This window comes from Kogia breviceps, chromosome 5 (genome assembly GCF_026419965.1).
Source record: "Kogia breviceps isolate mKogBre1 chromosome 5, mKogBre1 haplotype 1, whole genome shotgun sequence".
Lineage (NCBI taxonomy): Eukaryota > Metazoa > Chordata > Mammalia > Artiodactyla > Physeteridae > Kogia > Kogia breviceps.
Genome location: NC_081314.1, coordinates 75459788 through 75487122, shown reverse-complemented (window position 1 = coordinate 75487122; position 27335 = coordinate 75459788). Strand labels below are relative to the sequence as shown.

The 27335-nt window shown below is 37.7% G+C and overlaps 2 protein-coding genes across 9 annotated transcripts in view; one reads left to right on the top strand and one right to left on the bottom strand.

Annotated features, from left to right (window-relative positions):
• The window catches only part of OPA1 (OPA1 mitochondrial dynamin like GTPase), a 96761-nt gene that overhangs the window by 21535 nt on the left and 47891 nt on the right, over positions 1–27335 (bottom strand). For all 8 annotated transcript variants that reach the window (XM_059064022.2, XM_059064020.2, XM_059064017.2 and 5 more), the window contains 8 exons: positions 22103–22268; positions 19712–19864; positions 18015–18123; positions 17334–17413; positions 14088–14228; positions 12151–12267; positions 5144–5237; positions 4525–4635 (listed from right to left, as the gene is read on the bottom strand). In XM_059064022.2, the coding sequence (XP_058920005.1) occupies positions 4525–4635; positions 5144–5237; positions 12151–12267; positions 14088–14228; positions 17334–17413; positions 18015–18123; positions 19712–19864; positions 22103–22268 (971 nt within the window). The remainder of the gene's footprint in view (positions 1–4524; positions 4636–5143; positions 5238–12150; positions 12268–14087; positions 14229–17333; positions 17414–18014; positions 18124–19711; positions 19865–22102; positions 22269–27335) is intronic.
• On the top strand, positions 1741–2955 carry LOC131756949 (serine/threonine-protein kinase Sgk1-like). The gene is given in 1 exon segment (XM_059064024.2): positions 1741–2955. A coding segment is annotated over 1 exon segment (1212 nt). The 5' UTR covers positions 1741–1743.

Below are 27335 nucleotides of genomic sequence, written 5' to 3'. Positions count from 1 at the left end.
GCCTGCGCGTCCGGAGCCTGTGCTCCGCAACGGGAGAGGTCACAACAGTGAGAGGCCCATGTACCACCAAAAAAAATGTATATGCTGGTAAAACACATGGAAGTATTTCACTGTCTGACAACTATGTCTTGAGCGATACAGAAGAAATAGATTTGTATACCCTGTGATACTGACACATCTCTTCCTGTAACAGTACTAATTTAGCATGAAATTATGAACCAGAAACTTCCAAATGTCTTTTGAACCAATTCCCTTACCAACCCTGTAAAAAAAACTATTATAGTATCATTCTTACAAAGACGCTAAGGCTGTGGGAGATGCTCTGCCTAAGATAACACAGCTAGTACGTGGTAGTTCAGATTTAAGCAGAGGCCTTCTATGAGTTAGCACAGACTTAAGTACACCACCAAGGCAGCATGAAAAAACTGAAAGAATAGCAACAGAAGATGGAAATAAAAGTTAAAGTGAGATACATTTCAAAAAAAAGATTACCTAAAGAAAGAAGGAAAAGGAAAAGAGAAAGAAATAGGAAGCTGAGATAGTAGGGAGGAGAGAGTAAGAGAGGACAAGAAGTGGAGGAGAACTTGCTGCTCTGGCACACAGCGGAAGACAGGAAAAGGCTGCTTGGTTTCGCTTGGATGTTCTAGGGATTGTATTGTAGTGCTAAATATTTAGCTTAGAAACTGTTTTCAAATTTGAAGAACTGCTTTTGGTTGAGCATGTGCTACCTTCTGGATATCAGAAAATTCATAGACAGTAAATTCAAGTTTACATTGAAAGAAAAAAATACTGTTTCATGAAGCTGAAATAAGGGAAACTTGTAACAAGGTAAACTCAAACAGAAACACCAACCACTAGTATTTTTATTGAATAATATTAACTTCTCACTGATTTCCTTGGGTTCTCAAGTATCTAAGTAAATCTTAATAGGCAATCTAAACATCTTAAAGCTAGGAATTCACTAGCATTCAAAGAAGAACCAAATGTCCCTCAGCGCCCCCCCAAAGCCCCCAAAAACAAAGTGACAAAGTGACTAACAGGGCCCAGCTAGGTTGGGGGCTGAAGGTGGGGAGCCATATCACCCTGGTATAGGTGTTAAAGCCAGACCAGGTGTAAGAGGGTGTTCGTGACCTGCCCAGTAGTGAGGAGAGGAGCCGTGTAGGAGGAGAGTCAGTACAGGTGGCCAAAGCACAAGCAGGATGAAAACAGTATCTCTACAAAAGCACGGTTGGGCTTCAGGTGAGGAAGAGTCCTTGTGTAGCAGCTGGGCAGGGGGTAGGAAGAATGAGAGAGAGAGATGCCTGGCAGTGTCAGAGCATGAGCTCAGTAAAAAGGACTCCGTGAGGAAGGGCTACCTGGCACAGAATGTCAGAGCCTAGATGAGGTAGAAAGGGTGTCAACACAGGATAAGGTATTGTGGTGGTGGCCTGGAGTTGGGTGATAAGAACCGAGATGGGTGGGAAGGACATTTGTGCAATGAAGGGGACAGTAGCAAGTTTGGTTACATATAAGAGGACTGATCAAAATAAGGAAATATATTAAAGATACTTAGAGCCAGATTTCTCATTGTCAGAAAAAGGAATTACAAATAAGGAAAAGGAAAAAATTAGAATGAACTCTGTATTATTAGATTAAAATGGAAAGCACTGGTGTCAACTTATGGTTTTCAATACAGATATATAGGAAAAGTCAAATCTCCTGGAAACTCTTCTGGTTCTCTTTCTACGGCTTCAAAAAGCTTTCATGAAACAGGGAAGGATGGGCCTGAACGACTTTATTCAGAAGACTGCCAATAACTCCTATGCATGCAAACACCCTGAAGTTCAGTCCATTTTGAAAATCTCCCAACCTCAGGAGCCTGAGCTCATGAATGCCAACCCTTCTCCTCCACCAAGTCCTTCTCAGCAAATTAACCTGGGCCCATCATCCAATCCTCATGCTAAACCATCTGACTCTCACTTCTTGAAAGTGATCGGGAAGGGCAGTTTTGGAAAGGTTCTCCTAGCAAGACACAAAGCCGAAGAAGCATTCTATGCAGTCAAAGGTTTACAAAAGAAAGCGATCCTGAAAAAGGAGGAAAAGCATATTATGTCTGAGCAGAATGTTCTCCTGAAGATCGTGAAACACCCTTTCCTGGTGGGCCTTCACTTCTCTTTCCAGACGGCTGACAAACTGTACTTTGTCCTAGACTACATTAATGGTGGAGAGTTGTTCTACCATCTCCAGAGGGAGCGATGCTTCCTGGAAACACGGGCTCGGTTCTATGCTGCTGAAATAGCCAGTGCCTTGGGTTACCTGCACTCTCTGAACATCGTTTATAGAGACTTAAAGCCAGAGAATATTTTGCTGGATTCACAGGGACACATTGTCCTTACTGACTTTGGACTCTGCAAGGAGAACATTGAACACAATGGCATGACGTCCACTTTCTGTGGCACACCCGAGTATCTTGCACCTGAGGTGCTTCATAAGCAGCCTTATGATAGGACCGTGGACTGGTGGTTTCTGGGGGGCGTCTTATATGAGATGCTGTATGGCCTGCCTCCCTTTTATAGCCAAAACACAGCTGAGATGTACAACAACATTCTGAACAAACCCCTCCAGTTGAAGCCAAATATTACAAATTCTGCATGACACGTCCTGGAGGGCCTCCTGCAGAAGGACAGGAAAAAGAGGCTTGGTGCCAAGGATGACTTTATGGAGATTAAGAATCACATCTTCTTCTCCCTAATTAACTGGGATGATCTCATTAATAAGAAGTTAACTCCCCCTTTTAACCCAAATGTGAGTGGACCCAGCAACCTGGAGCACTTTGATCCCGAGTTTACCAAAGAGCCGGTCCCCAACTCCATTGGTCGGTTGCCCGACAGTATCCTCCTCACAGCCAGCATCAAGAAAGCGGCCGAAGCCTTCCTGGGCTTTTCCTACGCACTTCCCGTGGAATCTTTCCTCTGAATGGTCTTAGGGTTGGTTGCAAAGGATTTTACGGGCGTTTTTGAAATGTTTTAATTAGCCTTTTGGCAGAGCTGCCAGCTGACAGGACATCTTAAAAAGAGAATTTGCACATCCCTGGAAGCTTGCACATCTTGGCAATCTTATTGCACACTGTTTGCTGGAAGCTTTTCGAAGAGCACATCCTCCTCAGTGAGCTCGTGAGGTTTTCCTTATTCTTCCTTCCAGTGTGGTGCTATCTCTGAAATGAGCAGTAGAGGGCTGCCCCAGACAGATGCAGTGGTCTCATTCGAAAGAGGATGCTGTTCTGAGAAGGAGCTTCTGAAGGTCTGTCTGGGCCGTGATAACTTATCTTATGAAACATGCCTTTTCTGATGAGATCGTGTTAGCTCCAAAGTCCTTCCTGTTGCTGAGTGTTTTTCCATTCTGTTTTTCCTTATGGACTTCCTGTGTGATCAGCCATATGAGTGTGGTATGCTTGCTCACAGAAGGACTCAGTTATAAGCATTGATGTGACACTTGCAGGACACTACAACGTGGGACATTGTTTCTTCCATATTTGGAAAATAAAGTTATGTGTAGGCTGTTTTTTTTTTGTAAGATATAGTTAATAACTAAAATTTATCGAAAATGGTCTTGCAATGACTTGTATCCAGATGCTTAAAGAAGCATTGCTGCTACAAATATTTCTATTTTTAGAAAAGGTTTTTATGGACCAATGCCCCAGTTGTCAGTCAGAGCCTGGTGTTTTCATTGTTTAAAATATCACCTGTAAAATGGGCATTACTTATGCTTTTGTTTCTTTTTTGCATTCCTGATAATTATATGTATTGTATAAAGAAAGTCTGTACATTGGGTTATAACACTAGTATATTTAAACTTACAGGCTTATTTGTAATGTAAACCACCATTTTAATGTACTGTAATTAACATGGTTTTAATAATGTACAATTCTTTCCCCCCTCCCTACCACACACCTTTTTTTGTGTGTGAAAAACCAACTTTGGTTTGCAATAAAACCTTGAAAAATATTTGCAGAAAAAAAAATACAGATATATACATATGATTAGAAATATAGATATAAATATGTATATATATGTGCATGCACACACATAGTATTTATTCCCTCGCTCCACTGAGTGGGTCTGGGAACAGTGAAATTTCAATAATGATGAACATATCTGGTTCCTAGTGCTTGATTTCTAAATATCATTCTCCAAAAAGGAAAGCTTGGTCAGGGAAAGCACAAGATAATATGGAACATCTTATGTGGAAGGACAATATTAGGACAACAGGTGAAACTTGCATGGAGTCTGAAAATTAGATGCAGTAATTTATCAGTGTTATTAACATCCCGATTTTGATGGTTGCTAGGAGAAAATTCTTGTTTCTAAAAAACACACTTTAAAGTTCTTGGAACTGATGGAGCTTCAGGTCAGCAACTTTTAAACAGTTCAGGGGGAAAAAGCTCTTTGTACATACTTTTCTATAAGTTTAAAATGAGACGGAGAAATAAATGGACGTGCAGAAGGTGAAAAGGCAGTGAGATGGAGGGCAGGAATGATTACTTACTGAGGTCTTCAGCCAGTTGAACTCGTTTACCAGTAAGCAATTTTACCTTCTTCTCACTATCTTCAGCAAAATCTTCCAGTACCTCTTTAACATTTTTCTCTAATCGTCTGACTGTTCAAAGCAAATAAAGAAACATGAGAAGCATGATTTTTATGAATGCACAAGGATGATAAAATTAACAATATATGGAGAGCAAGTTCTTATTTTTCTCATCACGATAAATCTATTGTTAAGTTCAGACTTCTCACAGTTATAGGGAGAATATCTACCTGTTATGCAGTACTTTTATCAACTTGAAACGAATACAAATCCTCAGAAAAAGTCCTATTCTTAAGCCCTAACATTTTAATGGAAGTACAGATTCCCCAAAAAACCTAAGTGATGCTTAGGAGTCCTTTCCTAACAGAGTTTTTGTGCAATGAAGAAAGACTCCTGGTATGTTTACCTCCCATCTTTTTCAATTATGGTTTATTCATTATTATTTTAAAAGCAAATTATAATTTTTGGTTTTCTAATAAATCTAATATTCAGGAAATATTTTGGCATCCATCTATTTAAACTGAAATGTTATTACTGTTATTTTCAGGTCAAATTAGAAAGTGGTCCTTCTGTGGCTTACCTTCAGTGTTTGTAAGTTGCTGTCTTAAAGTATTTGCAGTGATAGCAAGCATTCGCTGTATTCGCCAAAACAGGACAACATCATTGCATTCCAACTGAAATATTAGGTAATAAAGATTACCAGATGCAAACTTAAAAATGAAGACCACACTCATGAACACATAAAATTCCTGAAGTCAGTACCTACAGCTTCTGCTTTAATAAAAAATAATCAGATTTACCTAATACATATATTCCTCTTATAGATAGGACCTACTGCATTTTTTCTGCATGGGAACCACGAAGTTCTACGTGATTTGGGTTTTATTTGCACCACAGCTACATAGCTTTGTTTTGATTCCAATGACAAAGCAAGTAAACTTCGGAAGTAGAGAATTTCATTATGTTATATACAAACAGAAGTTCACAGAATATATCCTTACTTAGTATTTAGTTCAACTAACAATCATGTTATCTTAAATATGTCCTTAGGCTAACCTCTGTTCTTTGAGTGTGCACTCAAGCCATTTCTGAAATTCAGCTGCATATGAAAATACATTAATGATATTTTTAAAAAGCTTATCCTCTGGGTGAGGAATAAAACAGGGATAGGAGATTAAGTAGTACAAACAACTATGTATAAAATAAATAAGCTACAAGGATATATTGTGCAGCACAGGGAAATATAGCCAATATTTTATAATAATTTTAAATGGAGTATAATCTATAAAAATATTCAATCACTATTCTGTATACCTGAAACGAATATAAAATAGTAAATCAAATATACTTCAATTAAAAAAATAGCATATTCCTTTTCGAAAGTGATAAAGCAAGAAAGGGAAAAAGAAAGAAAGAGAAAGAAAGAAAAGGAAGAAAGCTTATTCAAGAGAGGTCTTACTAACAATGAAAATTATGCAAACAACCTGCCAATTTTAACAGGCACATTTAAACACAAATTTCGTTTTAAGCTGCTGAAAACGCAAAAGAAAAACATTTTAGGGGTCTCAAATAAGATCACTGATTAACAGAGCTCTTTCAGAAGAACACTTTAAAAAGCATTTATGCTTGTATGAAAAAGCTCAAAATACATTAGTTTACCGCCACCTAGGGGTTACTTTGTAAAATGTGACAATAAAGTGCAGTTGTCCCTTCTAAGAACTTTATACACTTCTTGTTTTGGCCTCTCACTGTTGTGGCCTCTCCCGTTGCAGAGCACAGGCTCTGGACGCACAGGCTCAGCGGCCATGGCTCATGGGCCCAGCTGCTCCGCAGCATGTGGGATCTTCCCGGACCGGGGCACGAACCCATATCCCCTGCATCAGCAGGCGGACTCTCAACCACTGAGCCAACAGGGAAGCCCTATACAGTTCTTTTAAAGAATTATTTAAAGCAAGATTTTCATGGAGGAAGCTTGCACAAGCCTCTTAGATAGCCTCATCCACCAAAGGGCAGATACCAGAAACAAGAACTATAATCCTGCAGCCTGTAGAACGTAAACCACATTCACAGAAAAAGACAAAATGAAAAGGCAGAGGACTATGTACCAGATGAAGGAACAAAATAAAACCCCAGAAAAACAATTAAATGAAGTGGAGATAGGCAACATTCCAGAAAAAGAATTCAGAATGATAGTGAAGATGATCCAGGACCTTGGAAAAAGAATGGAGGCAATTGCAGCTCAAGAAGATGTAAGAAATGTTTAACAAGGACCTAGAAGAATTAAAGAACAAACACCTAGAAGAATTAAAGAACAGAGATGAACAACACAATAACTGAAATGAATAATATACTAGAAGGAATCAATAGCAGAATAACTGAGGCAGAAAAACGGATAAGTGACCTGGAAGACAAAATAGTGGAATTCACTGTCGTGGAACACAATAAAGAAAAAAGAATGAAAAGAAAGGAAGACAGCCTAAGACACCTCTGGGACAACGTTAAACACACCAACATTTGCATCATAGGGTGCCAGAAGGAGAGGAGAGAAAGAAAGGGCCTGAGAAAATATCTGAAGAGATAATCGCTGAAAACTTCCCTAACATGGGAAAGAAAATAGTCACCTAAGTTCAGGAAGCTCAGAGGCCCAGGCAGGATAAGCCAAAGGAGGAACATGCAAGACACGTAGTAATCAAGTTTACAAAAGTTAAAGATAATGAAAAAATATTAAACGCAACAAGGGAAAAGCAACAAATAACATACAAGGGAATTCTCATAACGTTGTCAGATGATTTCCCAGCAGAAACTCCGTAGGCCAGAAGTCAGTGGCACGATATATTTAAAGTGATGCAAAGGAAGAATACACAAGCAAGATCACTCTACCCAGCAGGGATCTCATTCAGATTTGACAGAGAAATCAAAAGCTTTAGACAAGCAAAAGCTAAGAGAATTCAGCACCACCAAACCAGCTCTACAACACATGCTAAAGGAACTTCTCTAAGTGGGAAACACAAGAGAAGGACCTGCAAAAAGAAACCCAAAACAATTAACATAATGGTAATAGGAACATACATATTAAATGCTCCAACCAAAAGACACAGGCTCACTGAATGGATACAAAAATAAGAACCATATATATCCTGTCAACAAGAGACCCACTTCAGACCTAGGGACACATACAGACTGAAAGTGAGGGGATGGAAAAAGATATTCCATGTAAATGGAAATCAAAAGAAAGCTGGAGTAGCGATATTCTTATCAGATAAAATAGACTTTAAAATAAAGAATGTTACAAGAGACAAGGAAGGACACTACATATGATCAAGGGATCAATCCAAGAAGAAAATATAACAATTATAAATATATATGCACCCAACACAGGAGCACCTCAATACATAAGGCAAATGCTAACAGCTATAAAAGAGGAAATCAACAGTAACACAACAGTGGGGGACTTTAACACCCCACTTACACCAATGGACACATCATCCAAACAGAAAATTAATAAGGAAACACAAGCTTTAAATGACACAATAGACCAGATAGATTTAATGGCTATTTATAGGACATTCCATCCAAAAACAGCAGATTACACTTTCTTCTGAAGTGCACACAGAACATTCTCCAGGATAGATCACATCTTGGGTCACAAATCAATCCTTGGTAAACTCAAGAAAACTGAAATTATATCAAGCATTTTTTCCGACCACAATGCTATGAGATTAGAAATAAACTACAGGGAAAAAAACGTAAAAGACACAAACACATGGAGGCTAAAAAATGTTACTAAATAAACAAGAGATCACTGAAGAAATCAAAGAGGAAATAAAAAAATACCTAGAGACAAATGACAACGAAAACACAACAAACCAAAACCTATGTGATACACCAAAGCAGTTCTAAGAGGGAAGTTTATAGCAATACAATCCTACCTCAAGAAACAAGAAAAATCTCAAACAAACAACCTAACGTTACACCTAAAGGAACTAGAGAAAGAGGTACAAACAAAACCCAAAGTTAGTAGAACAAAGAAATAATAAACATAAGAGTAGAAATAAATGAAATAAAAACAAGAAAACAATAGCAAAGATCAATAAAACTAAAAGGTGGTTCTTTGAGAAGATAAACAAAATTGATAAACCTTTAGCCAGACGCATCAAGAAAAAGAGGGAGAGGACTCAAATCAGTAAAATTAGAAATGAAAAAGGAGAAGTTACAACGGACACCGCAGAAATACAAAACATCCTAAGAGACTACTACAAGCAACTGTATGTCAATAAAATGGACAACCTGGAAGAAATGGACAAATTCTTAGAAAGGTATAAGCTTCCAAGACTGAACCAGGAAGAAACAGAAAATATGAAGAGACCAATTACAAGTAATGAAACTGTAATTAAAAATCTCCCAACAAATAAAAGCCCAGGACCATATGGCTTCACAGGCGATTTCTATCAAACATTTAGAGAAGAGCTAACATCCATCCTTCTCAAACTCTTCCAAAAAATTTCAGAGGAAGGAACACTCCCAAACTCATTCAACAAGGCCACCATCACCATGATACCAAAACCAGACAAAGATAATACAAAAAAAGAAAATTACAGACCAATATCACTGATGAATTTAGATTCAAAAATCCTCAACAGAATCCAGCAACACACTGAAAGGGTCATACACCATGATGAAGTGCGATTTATCCCAGGGATGCAAGGATTCTTCAAAATACGCAAATCAATGTGATATGCCATATTAACAAATTGAAGAATAAATACCATATGATCATCTCACTAGATGCAGAAAAAGCTTTTGACAAAAGTCAACACCCATTCATGATGAAAACTCTCCAGAAAGTGGGCACACAGGGAACCTATCTCAGCATAATAAAGGCCATATATGACAAACCCACAGCAAACATCATTCCCAATGGTGAAAAACTGAAAGCATTTCCTCTAAGATCGGGAACAAGACAAGGATGTCCACTCTTGCCACTATTATTCCACATAGTTTTGGAAGTCCTAGCCACAGCAATCAGAGAAGAAAAAGAAATAAAAGGAATACAAATTAGAAAAGAAGAAGTAAAACTGTCACTGTTTGCAGATGACATGAAACTATACATAGAGAATCCTAAAGATGCCACCAGAAAAGTACTAGAGCTAATCAATGAATGTGGTAAAGTTGCAGGATACAAAATTAATGCACAGAAATCTCTTGCATTCCTATACAATAAAGATGAAAAATCCAAAACAGAAATTAAGGAAACACTCCCACTTACCACTGCAGCAAAAAGAATTAAATATCTAGGAATAAACCTACCTAAGGAGACAAAAGACCTGTACGCAGAAATCTATAAGACAGTGATGAAAGAAATTAAAGAAGGTACAAACAGATGGAGAGATATACCATGTTCTTGGATTGGAAGAGTCAACATTGTGAAAATGACTATACTACGCAAAGCAATCTACAGATTCAGTGCAATCGCTATCCAACTACCAATGGCATTTTTCATAGAACTAGAACAAAAAATTTCACAATTTGTTTGGAAACACAAAAGACCCCTAATAGCCAAAGCAATCTTGAAAAAGAAAAATGGAGCTGGAGGAATCAGGCTCCCTGACTTCAGACTATACTACAAAGCTACAGTAATCAAGACAATATGGTACTGGCATAAAAACAGAAATATAGATCAATGGAACAGGATAGAAAGCCAGGAGATAAACCCACGCACCTACGGTCAACTAATCTATGGCAAAGGAGGCAAGGATATACAATGGAGAAAAGACAGTCTCTTCAATAAGTGCTGCTGGAAAAACTGGACAGCTATATGTAAAAGAATGAAATTAGAACACTCACTAACACCATACACAAAAATAAACTCAAAATGGATTAAAGACCTAAATGTAAGACCAGACACTATAAAACTCTTACAGGAAAACCTAGGAGGAACACTCTTTGACATAAATCACAGCAAGATCTTTTGTGACCCACCTCCTAGAGTAGTGGAAATAAAAACAAAAATAAGCAAATGGGACCTAATGAAACTTAAAAGCTTTTGCACAGCAAGGAAACTATAAACAAGACGAAAAGATAACCTTCAGAATAGGAGAAAACATTTGCAAATGGATCCATGGACAAAGCATTAATCTCCAAAATATATAAACAGCTCATGCAGCTCAATATTAAAAAAAACAAACAATCCAATCCAAAAATGGGCAGAAGAGCTAAACAGACATTTCTCCAAAGAAGACATACAGATGCCCAAGAGGCACATGAAAAGCTGCTCAACATCACTAATAATTAGAGAAATGGAAATCAAAACTACAAGGAGGTATCACCTCACACCGATTAGAATGGGCATCATCAGAAAATCAACAAACAACAAATGCTGGACAGAGTGTGGAGAAAAGGGAACCCTTTTGCACTGTTGGTGGGAATGTAAATTGATACAGCCACTATAGAGAATAGTATGGAGGTTCCTTAAAAAACTAAAAACAGAATTACCATATGACCCAGCAATCCCACTACTGGGCATATACACACACAAAACCATAATTCAAAAAGACACATGCACCCCAATGTTCACTGCAGCACTATTTACAATAGCCAGCTATGGAAGCAACCTAAATGCCCATTGAAAGATGAATGGATAAAGAAGATGTGGTACATATATACAATGGAATATTACTCAGCCATAAAAAGGAACGAAACTGGGTCATTTGTAGAGACGTGGATAGACCTAGAGACTGTCATACAGAGTGAAGTAAATCAGAAAGAGAAAAACAAATGTTGTATATTAATGCATATATGTGGAATCTAGAAAAATGGTACAGATGAACTGGTTTGCAAGGCAGAAATAGAGACAAAGATGTAGTGAACAAACATATGGACACCAAGGGGGGAAAGCAGGGAGAGGGGTGGTGGTGGTGTGGTGAATTGGGAGATTGGGATTGACATATATACACTAATATGTATTAAATAGAGAACTACTAAGAACGTGCTGTATTAAAAAAATAGAAAAAATTCAAAAACAAAAACAAATAGATTTTCATGATATAAAGAAAGAATTATAATATGGGGGGAAAAGCATGATAAAAAATGTAGTACATTATTATTTCCATTATGCAAATAAATGGTTATGTTATATATCTACACACACATACATACAACATGTATAGAAAGAGGTGAATGGATATACATAAAAATGTTAACTAAAAGTACTTCTAGGTCAGGGGATTATAAAATACTGTTTCCTTTTGCATGTTTTTTTTTAACATTTATTTATTCCATTTACTCTCTATAATGGGAAAGTATTATTTTCTAACATAAAGTTAATTCTTTAAAAAATCTTTAAAAAGTAGTGTAGTGCCTATTATATGCACACGATCTAATATGCACTGGGATGATATGTAAAATTTAATTACTACAAAAGTGGTAAATATCTTTGAATAAATAAGAGTTAGGTCACTCTATAAATTATGCTTACTTTTTTTCAGAAGATCAAAAGACTTAAAAGTTAATGCTAAACCTCAAGCTTACTTTTAAGCACTTAAACAACTATCATTAAAAAACATTTCTCTTTGTTTTTGGAAACCTTACCTCAGAATCTACAAAATGCCTCTGGTAGTAATAGAAGCCTCTTCGACAAAGGTTACAATGGTTTAGAGCTGTTTTTAAGAAATGTCTTCTATAAACTTGGTGCCAAGTATCCTTGATCTAAAATAATAAAAAGAAAACAGACCAAATAGTTACTGTATGCTCTCCAGGTTGATCAAACACATTCTGAAAAGTCATATACAAAGTTTACTTATAAAAAAGTTAATTAAAACCAATGGCAATGTTGTTATTCTGTCAACCTTTTATATCCATTAAAATTTTTTTTTCAAGATAAAGGTTAGATCACTAGTACTCTGACTCCTTACCAGTCTATATACTTCCAACATTTGCAGTGTTTCTAACAAGCATTATTATTAATCATCTTGTAGAGTAGAGAGGGTGGAGATTATCTTCCTCTAGTTAGAGGTAAGGTGTCCAAGGCAAAAAGAAGTGTGAGCCTTGTCTGAGGTCAGAGTCAGACTAGGAAGCTGGTCTCAGACCATGTCCATCAACCCACCAACATTTTCTTTCTCATTATGAAATTTCATTGTTCCCTCAGCAATATGACCCCCACCACTTTATTACTACACAGTCTGTTAGGGTGTTCAGAGGTCTTCCACACCATTGTCTTTTTTCGAGCACGACAAAAATAACGTTGAGAAAGTAGAACAAGCATCATCAACACCATTTGACAGATGAGAAAAGGGGGCTGAGATTATACCAATAACTAAAGGCAATATTACTAGCTAATGGAATGGAACTGTACTGGAATTCACATCTCCTGACATCTAGTCTATCCACTATTCTTATCACAGTACTTTGCTACCTATTTTATAGCTTCATAAAATGCAATGAACATAGTTTCTCTTGGAAAAAATCTGATCCTTTCTCACTCATAGAAAGTAATTAAGATATACAGCCAATCCATATCCTAAGATATGGATAAAGTCCCTCCTATTATATTAACCACTTATAAAGTTCAAAAGTATCCAACCGAACAGAACTTACTGTTAGTAAGAGGTAGGACGAATGTGGAAAAATGAAATCTATATTCAACTAATAATTTCATGTAATCATTAGTTTTAATTTCATTTTCAACTTATAAACAATGAGATGTATAGCAGCTTTAACTGTTTCTTTTCATCAGTTTTCTTTTCTTTTTCTGACCTCTGGTGGATTTTAAATTAAGTATACTCATTTCTCAAGTGCAGAAACATAAATAGCAAATAAATCTTTAAAAGAATCTATGCATGGCCCTGAAACATCTTAAATGATTGTTTTCCTCACTAGAATTACTTTTCTAAATGGGGTTCACTTAAGCTAATTTAAGGTAATGTTAAAATGAAGTTTTGATCCCTTACACCCTAACTAACTAGGGAACACAGGCCCAGAAACACAATTGTTTTTTTAAAATTTTCTCCAAATAAGCATCATGAAGGTAAGCAAAAGTAGTCTAAACTATAATTATATATCCTCATATTTATCATGAAGAAAGAAAATGAGATAGAACCCAAAGGCGTTATCCAATTTACTCATACCCGATTAAGATACATTTGACTGAAAAAACATACATATAAGTGAGCCATATTTAAGCAAAAATTTCATTCTGTAATCTGAAACAGTGTAATGTAGTGCAGAGATCTGGGTGGGGTCCCTCCCCTTTTGCCAGAACTCACCACTGAATTTGCCCAGATAACTTCCCTTTTCTAAGTCTCAAGTTCACCATTTACAAATTAAAGCATTATACTTAAAGCAATACTGAGAATAAAATTTCAACTGTTTCCACACTCAAAGTGACCAAGTTCTTTTTGTCAGCAAAAGTACACACGATCAAAGTGCAATTAAGCACTTAAATATCTAAGTAATACATGAGTAGTAACATTTTACTACAAGAAACAAAGACTAAGGAAGCAAGTTCATGCTTTTCAGCAGTTTATTACCAAGCTTGGGTCTACTTCTACTCCTCGGGATTCAAGGTTCTTTCGGACTGTAGTTATCTCATCACTTGCAAGATAAGCTGGGTGCTCCTCATTACATTTCAACATCTTCTCCAGTTCATTCTTGGTTTCATTGTGAACACACTTTGAAATGTTTAAAAGAGGACTGTGTTTAGATGGTTCATGATTTGGCATAATTATAAAAACTGAGTCCCAATTTTAATAAATATATTACTTTTGCATGACTGGTGACATAAGCTCAACCGCAACAAACAAGGAAAACCAGAGTACCCCGGCTTATGAATGCAAAACAACCTGGACGTATGAGGGGGCAAGGGGGGAAGGGGATTAACCTTATTTGATATATTTTGTCGATACTTTGGCTGAGATGTTTTACTGTCCAAGTTACAGGATCAGGAACCTTACTATGTACTTCCTTTCTTGACCTTAGGGTATGATTTCAATCTAGGAAAAAGTGCCCTATATACATGGGAAGAGATAATGTTATATAAATAAATGCCTCATATCTAAGAACTGGATGACTGTAAGACCCTGTGTCTGTTGACATGCCCATTTTCAGATAAACACAAAATTCATAGTCTGATTTTTTTAAAAAGTCTTTTTGTTAAAATCGTTCTTAGATTGCTTCTGTGAGGTGCCTAACATTCTTAAATTCACTTCCAGTCTCTTCTCTATAATTGTTTACAATCTCTTCACCAAATGAGGAAAGCATACACACTAGTGGTAAGTCTGAAAGCAAGACTCAGTAGAGTGTCAAATTAACTTTATCTTTTCATTTTTTCCATCCTTCTTTCAAAACCGCATGGTACAGGAAACTAGCTTCAAATTCACTAATTACTCTAAACAAGTTACTACCATAGTACTTTGCCCCAAACTGTACCAAGCTACGGAATCTGAGTATTTATATAAAAATAACACTGAAACCCAAATAAATGGCTTGTAAATGGAACTACTAAATAATATTCTCTGAAAACATTAGAAGAAATTTAATAAAGAGAAATTTCACTGTTTCCTTAGACTTCTGCTATTTGGTCTGAGACAGGAAAGAAAACTCCAATTATATTCTCCCCCTCTTCCTGCCCTGTTTCACTTCCACCTGTCCACCTGTTCCCACCACGCTGGTTGTTAAGGAGAACACCACTCTCCCATCTATCCTGACCAAGATTTCCATTAGTTTAGCTCAAAGTGAAAATGTTTCAAAGGAATGGTTTTTCCCCAGAAGATTAGGAAGAAGTAACAATATAAAAGCAAAATATAGTTTTCAGAACATGGATTTCTCATCTTTAGCAAAGGACAATCTTAAGTTTCTTTTCCTGCTAAATCCTGCCAACTCAAAAAGAAAAGGAACTGTTACACAGCTATCTAAGCTTGCAGTGTGGGACCTAGGGATATTCTCAACTTCTAGAATCTGTTTCTCACTGAAAACTCCAGGTATGAAGCCTAGATCAGTGGTTTTCAACTGGGAGTGGGAGGGTTAGAGGTTAGAGGAGAGCTTGAGTTGGTGAGTCTGACAAGATGCTTTGCTTTGACAGAGAAAACAAAACCTGCATATACAAACAACTCCCCAGTGGTTCTCCTGTCCCTCTCCTCTACACTCCAAACTATGGCCTCTGTTTGTTCTACAGTCAGACTGAGTCTTACACATGATGCCCTGAAGCCCTAAGAGAAGCTCTTCTCTGAAGGGTTTCCAAATTCCTCTTCTAGGCTACAGATCCTTGCACTGACAATAAAACTAATTCCTCTGCTTCTCTTGAAGGGATTCCCTATGGGTTCAAGTTCCTGAGAAAGTAACTTACAACCAGGAATCATTCCTCTCTGAGAACGTTTGGCCAAAGCATATTTACTACTAGTTGCTGAGGCAAGTTCTGCCATCACTGATTATTCTAGACCTAATTAGGCCTAATTTCACTAAGCCTTAAAGGTCAGACACCATTTTTCTTTGGAGTTTATCTGCCTTACACCAGTTCTTTCTAATCAATGCCTCTACCTATCTCAAAGTCAGAAACCTCTGATGAATCCCCTAGGAATTCTTTTCTGAAAGACCGCCTCCTCACAGTCCATCTGTACAGCAGAGATAATTGATGCACTCTGAATACACGCATGACCCAACCACTAACTCTGTCCATTTCTTCAGCTTCTTTTCAGTCTCTGAGTGACCCATTTTCCCACAAAAATCATATCAGAAAAAAAAGAGAAGAGGAAGACTGTCCCCTCACTATTTTAAGACAAACTGGGACTTATATCTGATAGATATCTTATGAAACAAGAAATGCATAAAACCAGAAAAACATAGGGTGTTGATTATATAATTAACTCTGTATTTAAAATAAAAACAAAAAAATAAAAAAAGAATAGGAATGATATGTCATTTGGTAATTTTTCATTCTCTTTATCTGCTCTCTCAATATACACACATCTGATGGTCTCATTTCTCTAATTACATGGATTCAAGGAAGGAAGAAAGGAAAGTAAATTGGATGCCACCTCTTTTTCTTATTCATTACTTCCTTCATCTATGTATTTTCATTCTATATTCTATTTACAATCTTTTATTTAAGGAATTAACATAAGAAAGAGATGGTGGTGTAAGACTCAATGCTAATAGGAAAAGAAGTCATAACAGCTTCTTTAATAAAAATGGATGGGGGGAAGGGGGGGAGGATTTTAATGATTACACATTTTCCCTCAACTTATTCATTTGTAAAGTTATTTACACTTGTCTTTACCATTTTGTTCTTTTAAAGTGATCATTAAATGTTTATAATATGAATTCTATAATTCTACTTCCTGTCTGAATTTTTATGCTTATTTTGTGAACATAGGAGCAAAAAATGCAAAAGAATAAAATAATTTAAATAGACAACTAACAGAAAAATCCAGTGATAATAATAGAAAAAGGATTTTTAAAAAGTCATTATATCTTTTATTCTAATCACATTCATTCTACATCCTCTGAAGTCCTTGTCATTTTTTCTTCTGTTTATAAATTTAATCTTCATTTTACCTCAAATAGGCACTTGAACAAAGTAATCAACCACTCTTTTTAATAAAAAAAGATACCTCATTTTTTTTAAACTTTCTTTTGTAGTTTACTGTTTTTTCTAAAGATTTATTGTCTTTTGGAAAGGCTGATATAAAATATTTGAAATTATTAAGTTTGGCTTAGAGGCATTCAGAGGTTATATTTTAATGCCTGAATTAAAATGCCAAAGATTTGTTTGTTTTTACCTGTTCTTGGGTTCGATTCTTCCAGTATAACCACCTCTTTTTCCAATCTGGACCTACCATATTTTCAATTGCATTTTCAGCTAGAAAAATTAAAAAAAAAATTTTGTTTAATTTATCACAAATTTTATCACTTACCAGGTACATAAATTATAACTAATACTATCTTTCTTTCTTTTTTTTTTTTTTTCAGACCGGGACACGAACCCGTGTCTCCTGCATTGGCAGGCGGACTCCCAACCACTGCGCCACCAGGGAAGCCCTATCTTGCTTTCTTAACCACTTCAAAACACTGTGTCAATATGAAGTCAGTTGAAATAAAGAATAAAACTATATAATTGATATGGTACATATATAAGAAAGAATTTAATTATATATGTTTAGAATCTATGAAAAGTATAATTGCTTATAAAGTTCCCATAAGTATAGTAGCAAACACTAAAATAGTCTGAATTACAGCTTTTTAGAATATAAGTACATATAAATATCATGTGTCCAATTTAACATTTTTAATAGTTACAAGCAGTTGACCAAAAAATTGCACAAATAATATTCAACTAGAATAGTACTGACAAAGAACTTGAGATGTTAGATTTTTCTTTTTAAAACCAATGTTCACTAAAGTTAGATGACTCTTTATCCACTGAGAATACTCAAAACTCAATAATCCATGTCCCTACTTACTATCCTTGAGACGAGCCTGAAGAGCCTCTTCCATAAAATAAATAGCTGCATCCCATTGCTGTTTATCAGATATGGACCGATCTTCTAAAGCATTGTGCTGAATAACCCTCTGAAATAACAAGGAAAGAAAAACAGCTATTTTGATGTATATCTTGCATTTTAGTAATTTTAATTCTAATTGACAGCTCAGCAAATATCCAAACTAGCAGATGTATCTACAACAACATAAAAGTATGTCCCTCCCACACAAATGCAGAGGGTCCTATTATCTGCCTGCTTATTTGTCAGCTTTCTGTCTAAATAATAAAACAATGGAGATTTTCTCCTAGCCCAAATTAAATGAGCTTACCATCTAGAAGATAGTTGGGGGTTGGGGGGTGGGTAGAGAATTACATATTTAACTACATAAAATTACACCCTAGGACCCTGGTATTCAGGAGCTAATGATTCAGATCATCTCTACTGCTTCTTTTTGCCATATGACCTATGTGTTAGCATTTTCAAAAAGGAGGGCTTCCCTGGTGGCGCAGTGGTTGAGAATCCGCCTGCCGATGCAGGAGACACGGGTTTGTGCCCTGGTCCGGGAAGATCCCACATGCCGCGGAGCAACTAAGCCCGTGAGCCATGGCCGCTAGGCCTGCACGTCCGGAGCCTGTGCTCCGCAACGGGAGAGGCCACAACAGTGAGAGGCCCGCATACCGCAAAAAAAAAAAAAAAGGAGAGGAGAAAAAAAAAGCAATAACCATTATCTCACTGTTAACACTAATGGAAAATGTACTGGAAGGAAGCTTAAGAGGTCTAGACAATCATAAGTAAATGTTAGTTATTTATTGTAAGAAAATTGGTTTCCAAATCTTAGAGCTTTTGAATTAATGAATGAATGAAAATGGCACCACTCTCTCTCAGTAACCCAATCTTATTAAGGCATTTAACAAGAATGGATATGGTTTTCAAATATGAAGACAAACATTTCTTAAAAAAAAAAACCCTATAATTAAGATCAGCCCACAGTGAAATATGCATTTTTAGAAAACTGCTCAATCTTGTCTTTCAACAGTTCCTCCCATAACTGTCTGAACAGAGTGGGTGGTTAAAAAGGTTTGATTAGGTGATGAGAACATTCTATGTAACAAAAGATTTATCAGGTGATGAAGGTCAGGAGCCAGGCTTTACAATTAAGACACAATGGGGCTCCTATCCCAGCTCTGTCAATGACAACAATAGAGCTGCTTAATAACAAAATAAAATAATGCTTACAAAATACATACAGTTTCTGGTACCTTGTAAGCATCCAACACATGGTAGTTAGCATTATGATTTTAGGAATCTAACATTTTGACTCAACTCCACTGAAAACCAATGCATCTAATTCCTTTTACCACTGTGGGTAAAATGAGAAGCAGCTATCTGTAGTTCAGGTCCATGTAAATTCTGTGGAAGTTTATACAAACCTGTTTACTGCAAGGTTTGATTTTCTTCTGAAATGAAAGCCAAGAAAGAAATAGCGGAGGGCAATTTTAGAAGGGCAGAAAAACATCAAAAGGCTGATTATATTTCGTAAATCTATTTCTTTCCTTCATTATTTTCAATTCAGAACCTAATTTAAATAGTCATATAAAAATATTCTATAAAAGAATATCAATTTGAGAAATTATATAAAAATATGAGTCTGGCACCCTAATATACAAACGACATACCAAGCTGTCCTCTGCAAAATCATTCCACTTGTGGCGTTTAATAGTTTCTTCCTTAACAGCCTCTTTAAGTTTATCAAATATGTCATCATGCTCTTTTCCTTTCGGTTCTGTCATGAAGCGGGAAAATTCTTCTTGTAGGGTCTCCCAAGCAACCTAGAATGATTTAAAAGAAAAAAGCTGCATCTATATTGCATACTTTTATTTAATGTGTAACAAGAAAAATAAACACATGAATTTAAGCCAAGTAGATGTGATAAATCAGTTTATCAGAAAATACATATGAAATCACATTTTTAAAAAAAGGTATAGCAAATATAAACTCTGCCCTCAAGAGCTCATACTAGTAGCTGGTGGAATAGACTTCGCCTCCTGACATGTTTCGCTACACATACACAGCGTCTCAAATTAAAAAAAATTAGTAACCAACATTTAAAAACGGAGAGACTTCCTATAAAATCCATGTTTCCAGCCTCACTTGAACCACCTGGCAACACTGGGCCCATGTTCCTGTACACCTTCGCCTGCTGGAGCTAAACAGGAGCTGCCTGTCCCTTCAGAGAAGGCAAGCAGGCCACATCAGCCACCAGACTTGGTTCACTTACTTATTTACTTCACTCTCTACAAATCTGAGTTTGCCTGCCTCTTCCATACTGTAAAAAGTTTAAAATTTCTTAATGATTTAGTTTTTTCACACCTTTGCCCTTATGCAAATATATGAAGTAATGTGTCAATGCTTCTGAACACAGGTGAGTATTATTCAGCCTTGTACTATTGCTAATTCCCAATTATCTGAACACTGAAAGGAGAGCACAGTGTCAAAAGCAATTAAGAACTAAACTTACTTAGGACTAAGTGGGCTAGTTAATATTGTATTTTATATCTATCTCTGTTCATTTTAAACATTAAGAAATTATGGTATAAAGAAAGGTGACTGTCCAAGAATATAGAGTGAGGTATTAAAATCTGTTTCCTGACCTTCAGCAGGTTCACATCTTTCTACCACACCTATGTGTGAAGGGAGAAAGCAGCAAAAGACAGAATCACTTGCCATTTTTATGAACACTTCTGCTGCTTGAACCTCAGGATATGAAAATATGCTATTATAGGACAGGGTCCAGAAAAATGTTACAGCCAGTAGTGAGGAGAAGTGGCAGCAGTTCTCTAATTACTTTAGGGGGAAATGTGTTGAGACCAGGGGTCAGCAACATGGAGCTTAGACAGAGTGGCTGTAAGAGTTCTTAGAAAAAGAGACTTGAGGAAATTGAGAACAGAGATAAAGAAGCAAGGACTGGAAGGATAGGAAAGGGGTAAAATACACCTGAATAATTAGACACTGACATTTTGTTTCTACGGTAGGTATGAAAAACAAAATTATTTTTAACATGGATTCTAATTTTGTGAGCAACTTCACACCAAATCAAAGGACACACTGGCTCTTATCTACAATGATCATTCTTCAGAGTAATGTGCCTGGCAAGATCAACTTGGATGATGATCATAATCATCATAATAGCAGTTGGCATTTACCAAATGGTTACTATGGACCAGATCTTGTCTAAGTATTCTACGTATGTTAACTCCTTGACTCCTTACAACAATTTGTGATGCAGGCAACACTTTCATCCTTATTTTATAGATGAGAAAACAGGAAGGTTATTAAGCAAACAGCCCAAGGATTGCATAGCTACAAAGTGGTAGAGCCAAGATACATGGGTATCAGAAATGCACTCTCTATGGTACTTTCTTACAATTCCTAGTCTAACCTTCTGGCAGGGTCCTAACTAAGGAAATAATTATTTAATTAAAATTGAGCCCTGCAGAAAATCAACAAATAAAATGTTTCATCCATTAAACATTTTCCTTATTGGAATCTCTAACTATAGAAGAAGTTAAAAACTTCACATTCAAACAAATTTTGCTGGTTTTGTTAAATGCTACCTTTGGAAGGAGAACCAATAACCTCAGACCAACACCATACCAATTAGTAAATTTTTCTGACAGTAGTAACTGGTAGGAGCATTAAGGTTAATCCCAATACAGAGATTAGGAATAAAGAATAAAAGGACCATAACGGGCTTCCCTGGTGGGGCAGCGGTTGACAGTCTGCCTGCCGATGCAGGGGACACAGGTTCGTGCCCCGGTCTGGGAGGATCCCACATGCTGCGGAGCGGCTGGGCCCATGGGCCATGGCCGCTGAGCCTGAGCGTCCGGAGCCTGTGCTCCATAACAGGAGAGGCCACAACAGTGAGAGGCCCACGTACCACAAAAAAAAAAGGAGCATAAGGACCAAAGAGAAAGATAGTGGCTGTGATAGGAATAAAACCTAAAATTCACAGCCCCTAATCCCTTCAGATAATGCTTCTTACCCATTTAATTAAATTATATCCTAACCTCGACTGCTTTATTAGGAAGCTGCTTATCAGTCCACTGTTTAAGCTTGATATCCACTGTTGTATTAAAAGTTCCAGAATTCATGGTCTGTGCAGCTGGAAGATAGATGTTTTCAATCACATGAGTTGATACTCTTTCCCACAAAGACTGCTGAAGGATTTCTTCCCTGAAATTAAAAAAAAAAAAAAATTCTAAGAACACCAAATTCAAATATTTTTTATAAACAGCTTTATTGAAGTATCAACTTACAATAAATTGTATATATATATATTTTTTTTTTTTTTTTTTTTTTTTTTGCGGTATGCGGGCCTCTCACTGTTGTGGCCTCTCCCGTTGCGGGGCACAGGCTCCGGATGCGCAGGCCCAGCGGCCATGGCTCACGGGCTTAGTTGCTCCACGGCATGTGGGATCTTCCCGGACCAGGGCATGAACCCGTGTCTCCTGCATCGGCAGGCGGATTCTCAACCACTGCGCCACCAGGGAAGCCCAAATTGTATATATTTAAAGTTTTGACATATGTACATGCCTATGTATCACCGCAATCAAGATAATGAACTCATTCATCATCCTCAAAAGTTGTAACCACTGCATCTACTTTCTGTCACTACAGCTTAGTTTATATTTTTTACAATTTAATATAAATGTAGTCATGTAACATGTATTCTTAATTTCTGTCTTCTTTCATCAGCATAATTACTTTGAGATTCATCCATGTTGTTGTGTATATTAATATTTCATTTCCTTTTTTGCTGAGTAATATTCCATTGCATAAATCTGTTTACGTATTCACCTGCTGACGGACATTTGGGCTGTTTCCATTTGTTGGCTATCACAAATAAAGCTGCTATGAGCATTCATGTACAAGTCTTTGTCTGACATATGCTCTTGTTTCTCTCAGGCAAATATCTATGAGTGGAATGGCTGGATCATATGGTAATTATATACTTAACTTTATAAGATACTGCCAAAACGTTTTCCAAATTGGTTGAACCATTTGACATTCCCACCAGAGGAGTATGAGAGTTCTAGATCCTCTACATCTTGCCAACATTTGCCATGATTAGTCATTTTCAGTAGTCATTTCATGTAATAGGTTTACAGCGGTATATCATTATGGTTTTAATTTGCATTTCCCTAATGACTAATAATTCCAAGTATCTTTTTATGTGTTCATTTATCTAATATTAATACATACTTTATATGTGTTGACTGTGAAGTAGAGTCCAAGACTGTAAACTTCTTGGTATGATTTTAACAATTTATCAGACCACAGCACAAAGCACAGAGACATTATGGGATATTGCTAGGTAAAACTGTTCAACATTTCATGATAATATAAAGGATGAATAATCAACCTGAAAATTCTACCTTTTAAAAGACATCTTACAAGAATACGGTTCTCTAAATAGAAAAAAGAAAACTACTTCAATCAAGAAACAATTTGAAATCTCTAGAAAATATTTATTTGGCTTCTCCCAAACTAATCTTTACTGTTATACAGTGCTAAAACACCCTGTTTATCAAATGATCAGTCTTAGGAGTAACCTCACCTTTTAGGATGCAGTTACAAAGCTCAGAGCAACAGAAACATGCCCTTCTGTCCAAAAGCCAAACTGCACTTTTCTTTGGTGAGGAGAGGCAACACTTCCTGCCACGGAAGTTGACTCATACTCACTCAATATTTTGTGTAAAATTAAGTCTACTGAGTCAATGAGCTTAGCTGCAGGTTTTCCCTTGCTAATTTTCAGATCTTTTTTTCCCTTACAACCAGAAAACAAGAGAGTATGGGAGGGAGGACAAAACATGTGAAGAAGATAAAGAGGTATAAACATACAGTTGTAAAATAAATAAGTCATGGGGAGGTAATATACAGCATGAAGAACATGACCAAAAATATTGTAATAACTTTGTATGGGGACAGATGGTTACTAGACTTATTGTGATGACTGTTCATAATGTATGGAAATGTGAAATCACCAAGTAGAGGAGGAGCTTCAAGATGGCAGAAGATAAGATGCAGAGATCACCTTCCTCTCCACAAATACATCAGAAATACATCTACATGTGGAACAACTCCTACAGAACACCTACTGAACGCTGGTAGAAGACCTCAAACCTCCCAAAAGGCAAGAGACTCCCCACGTACCTGAGTAGGGCAAAAGAAAAAACAGAGACAAAAGAATAGGGACGGAACCTGCACAAGTGGGAGGCAGCTGTGAAGGAGGAAAGGTTTCCACACACTAGGAAGCCCCTTCGTGGGCAGAGACTACGGGTGGCAGAGAGGTGAAGCTTCAGAGCCACGGAGGAGAGCGCAGCAACAGTGTGGAGGGCAAAGCGAGAGATTCCCGCACAGAGGATCGGTACGGTCAGCACTCACCAGCCTGAGAGGCTTGGCTGCTCACCCACCGGGACGGGCTGGGGCTGGGAGCTGAGGCTCGGGCTTCGGAGGTCAGACCGCAGGGAGAGGACTGGGGTTGGCGGCGTGAACACAGCCTGAAGGGGTTTTAGTGCGCCACAGCTAGCTGGGAGGGAGTCCGGGAAATAGTCTGGAGCTGCCGAAGAGACAAGAGACTTTTTCTTGCCTCTGTTTCCTGGTGTGCGAGGAGATGGGATTAAGAGTGCCAGGGATTAAGAGCACCGATTAAAGGAGCTCCAGAGACGGGCGCGAGCATGGACCCCACAGACGGGCATGGGACGCTAAGGCTGCTGCTGCCGCCACCAAGAAGCCTATGTGTGAGCACAGGTCACTGTCCACACCTCTCCTCCCGGGAGCCTGTGCAGCCCGCCACTGCCAGGGTCCCGTGATCCAGGGACAACTTCCCCGGGAGAACACACGGCGCGCCTCAGGCTGGTGCATCGTCAGGCCGGCCTCTGCCGCCACAGGCTCGCCCCGCATCTGTACCCCTCCCTCCCCACCACCTGAGTGAGTCAGAGCCCCTGAAGCAGCTGCTCCTTTAACCCCGTCCTGTCTGAGCAAAGAACAGACGCCCTCAGGCGACCTACACGCAGAGGCGGGTCCAAATCCAAAGCTGAACCCCAGGAGCTGTGCAAACAAAGAAAAGGAAATTTCTCCCAGCAGCCTCAGGAGTAGTGGATTAAATCTCCACAATCAACTTGATGTACCCTGCATCTGTGGAATGCCTGAATAGACAATGAATCACCCCAAATTGAGGAGGTGGACTTTGGGGGCAATGATATATATATATATTTTTTTTCCCCCGTTTTCTTTTTCTGTGAGTGTGTATGTGTATGCTTCTGTGTGTGATGTTGTCTGCATAGCTTTGCTTTTACCATTTGTCCTAGGGTTCTCGTCTGTCCATTTTTTTTTTAATTACTTAAAAATTTTTTTCTTAATAATTATTTTTTATTTTAATAACTTTATTTTATCTTATCTCCTCTCTCTCTCTCTCTCTCTCTCTCTCTCTCTCTCTCTCTCTCTCTCTCCTCCCTTTTATTCTGAGCTGTGTGGAGAACAGGCTCTTGGTGCTCCTTATTCTGAGCTGTGTGGAGAACAGGCTCTTGGTGCTCCAGCCAGGCATCAGGGCTGTGCCATTGCAGTGGGAGAGCCAAGTTCAGGACACTGGTCCACAAGAGACCTCCCAGCTCCACGTAATACCAACCGGTGAAAATCTCCCAGAGATCTCCATCTCAACACCAAGACCCAGTTCTACTCAAAGACCAGCAAGCTACAGTGCTGGAAACCCTATGCCAAACAACTAGAAAGACAGGAACACAGCCCCATCAATTAGGAACACAGCCCCTAAAATCATATTAAGACTACAGACACTCCAAAACACACCACCAGACGTGGACCTGCCCACCAGACAGACAAGATCCAGCCTCATCCACCAGAACGCAGGCACTAGTCCCCTCCACCAGGAAACCTACACAACCCACTGAACCAACCTTAGCCACTGGGGACAGACACCAAAAACAATGGAAACTACGAACCTGCAGCCTGCAAAAAGGATACCCCAAACACAGTAAGTTAAGCAAAATGAGAAGACAGAGAAACATACAGCAGAGGAAGGAGCAAGGCAAAAAACCACCAGACCTAACAAATGAAGAGGAAATAGGCAGTCGACCTGAAAAAGAATTCAGAATAATGATAGTAAAGATGATCCAAAATCTAGGAAATAGAATGGAGAAAATACAAGAAACATTTAACAAGGACCTCAGAGAACAAAAGAGCAAACAAACAGAGATGAACAACACAATAAATGAAATTAAAAATTCTCTAGAAGGGATCAATAGCAGAATAACTGAGGCAGAAGAACGGATAAGTGACCTGGAAGATAAAATAGTGGAAATAACTACTGCAGAGCAGAATAAAGAAAAAAGAATGAAAAGAATTGATGACAGTCTCAGAGACCTCTGGGACAACATTAAACGTACCAACATTCGAATTATAGGGGTCCCAGAAGAAGAAGAGAAAAAGAAAAGGACTGAGAAAATATTTCAAGAGACTATAGTTGAAAACTTCCCTAATATGGGAAAGGAAATAGTTAATAAAGCCCAGGAAGCACAGAGAGTCCGTTACAGGATAACTCCAAGGAGAAACATGCCAAGAAACATATTAATCAAACTATCAAAAATTAAATACAAGGAACAAATATTAAAAGCAGCAAGGGAAAAACAACAAGTAACCCATAGGGAAATCCCCATAAGGTTAACAGCTGACCTTTCAGCAGAAACTCTGCAAGCCAGAAGGGAGTGGCAGCACATATTTAAAGTGATGAAAGAGAAAAACGTACAACCAAGATTACTCTACCCAGCAAAGATCTCATTCAGATTTGACAGAGAAATTAAAAGTTCTACAGACAAGCAAAGCTAAGAGAATTCAGCACCACCAAACCAGCTTTACAACAAATGCTAAAGGAACTTCTGTAGGCAGAAAACACGAGAAGGAAAAGACCTACAATAATAAACCCAAAACAATTAAGAAAATGGTAAAAGGAACATACATATCGATAATTACCTTAAATGTAAATGGATTAAATGCTCCAACCAAAAGACATACACTGGCTGAATGGATACAAAAACAAGACCCATATATATGCTGTCTATAAGAGACCAACTTCAGACTTAGGGACACATACAGAGTGAAAGTGAGGGGATGAAAAAAGATACACCACGCAAATGGATATCAAAAGAAAGCTGGAGCAGCAATCCTCTTATCAGACACAACAGACTTTAAAATAAAGACTATTACAAGAGACAAAGAAGGACACTA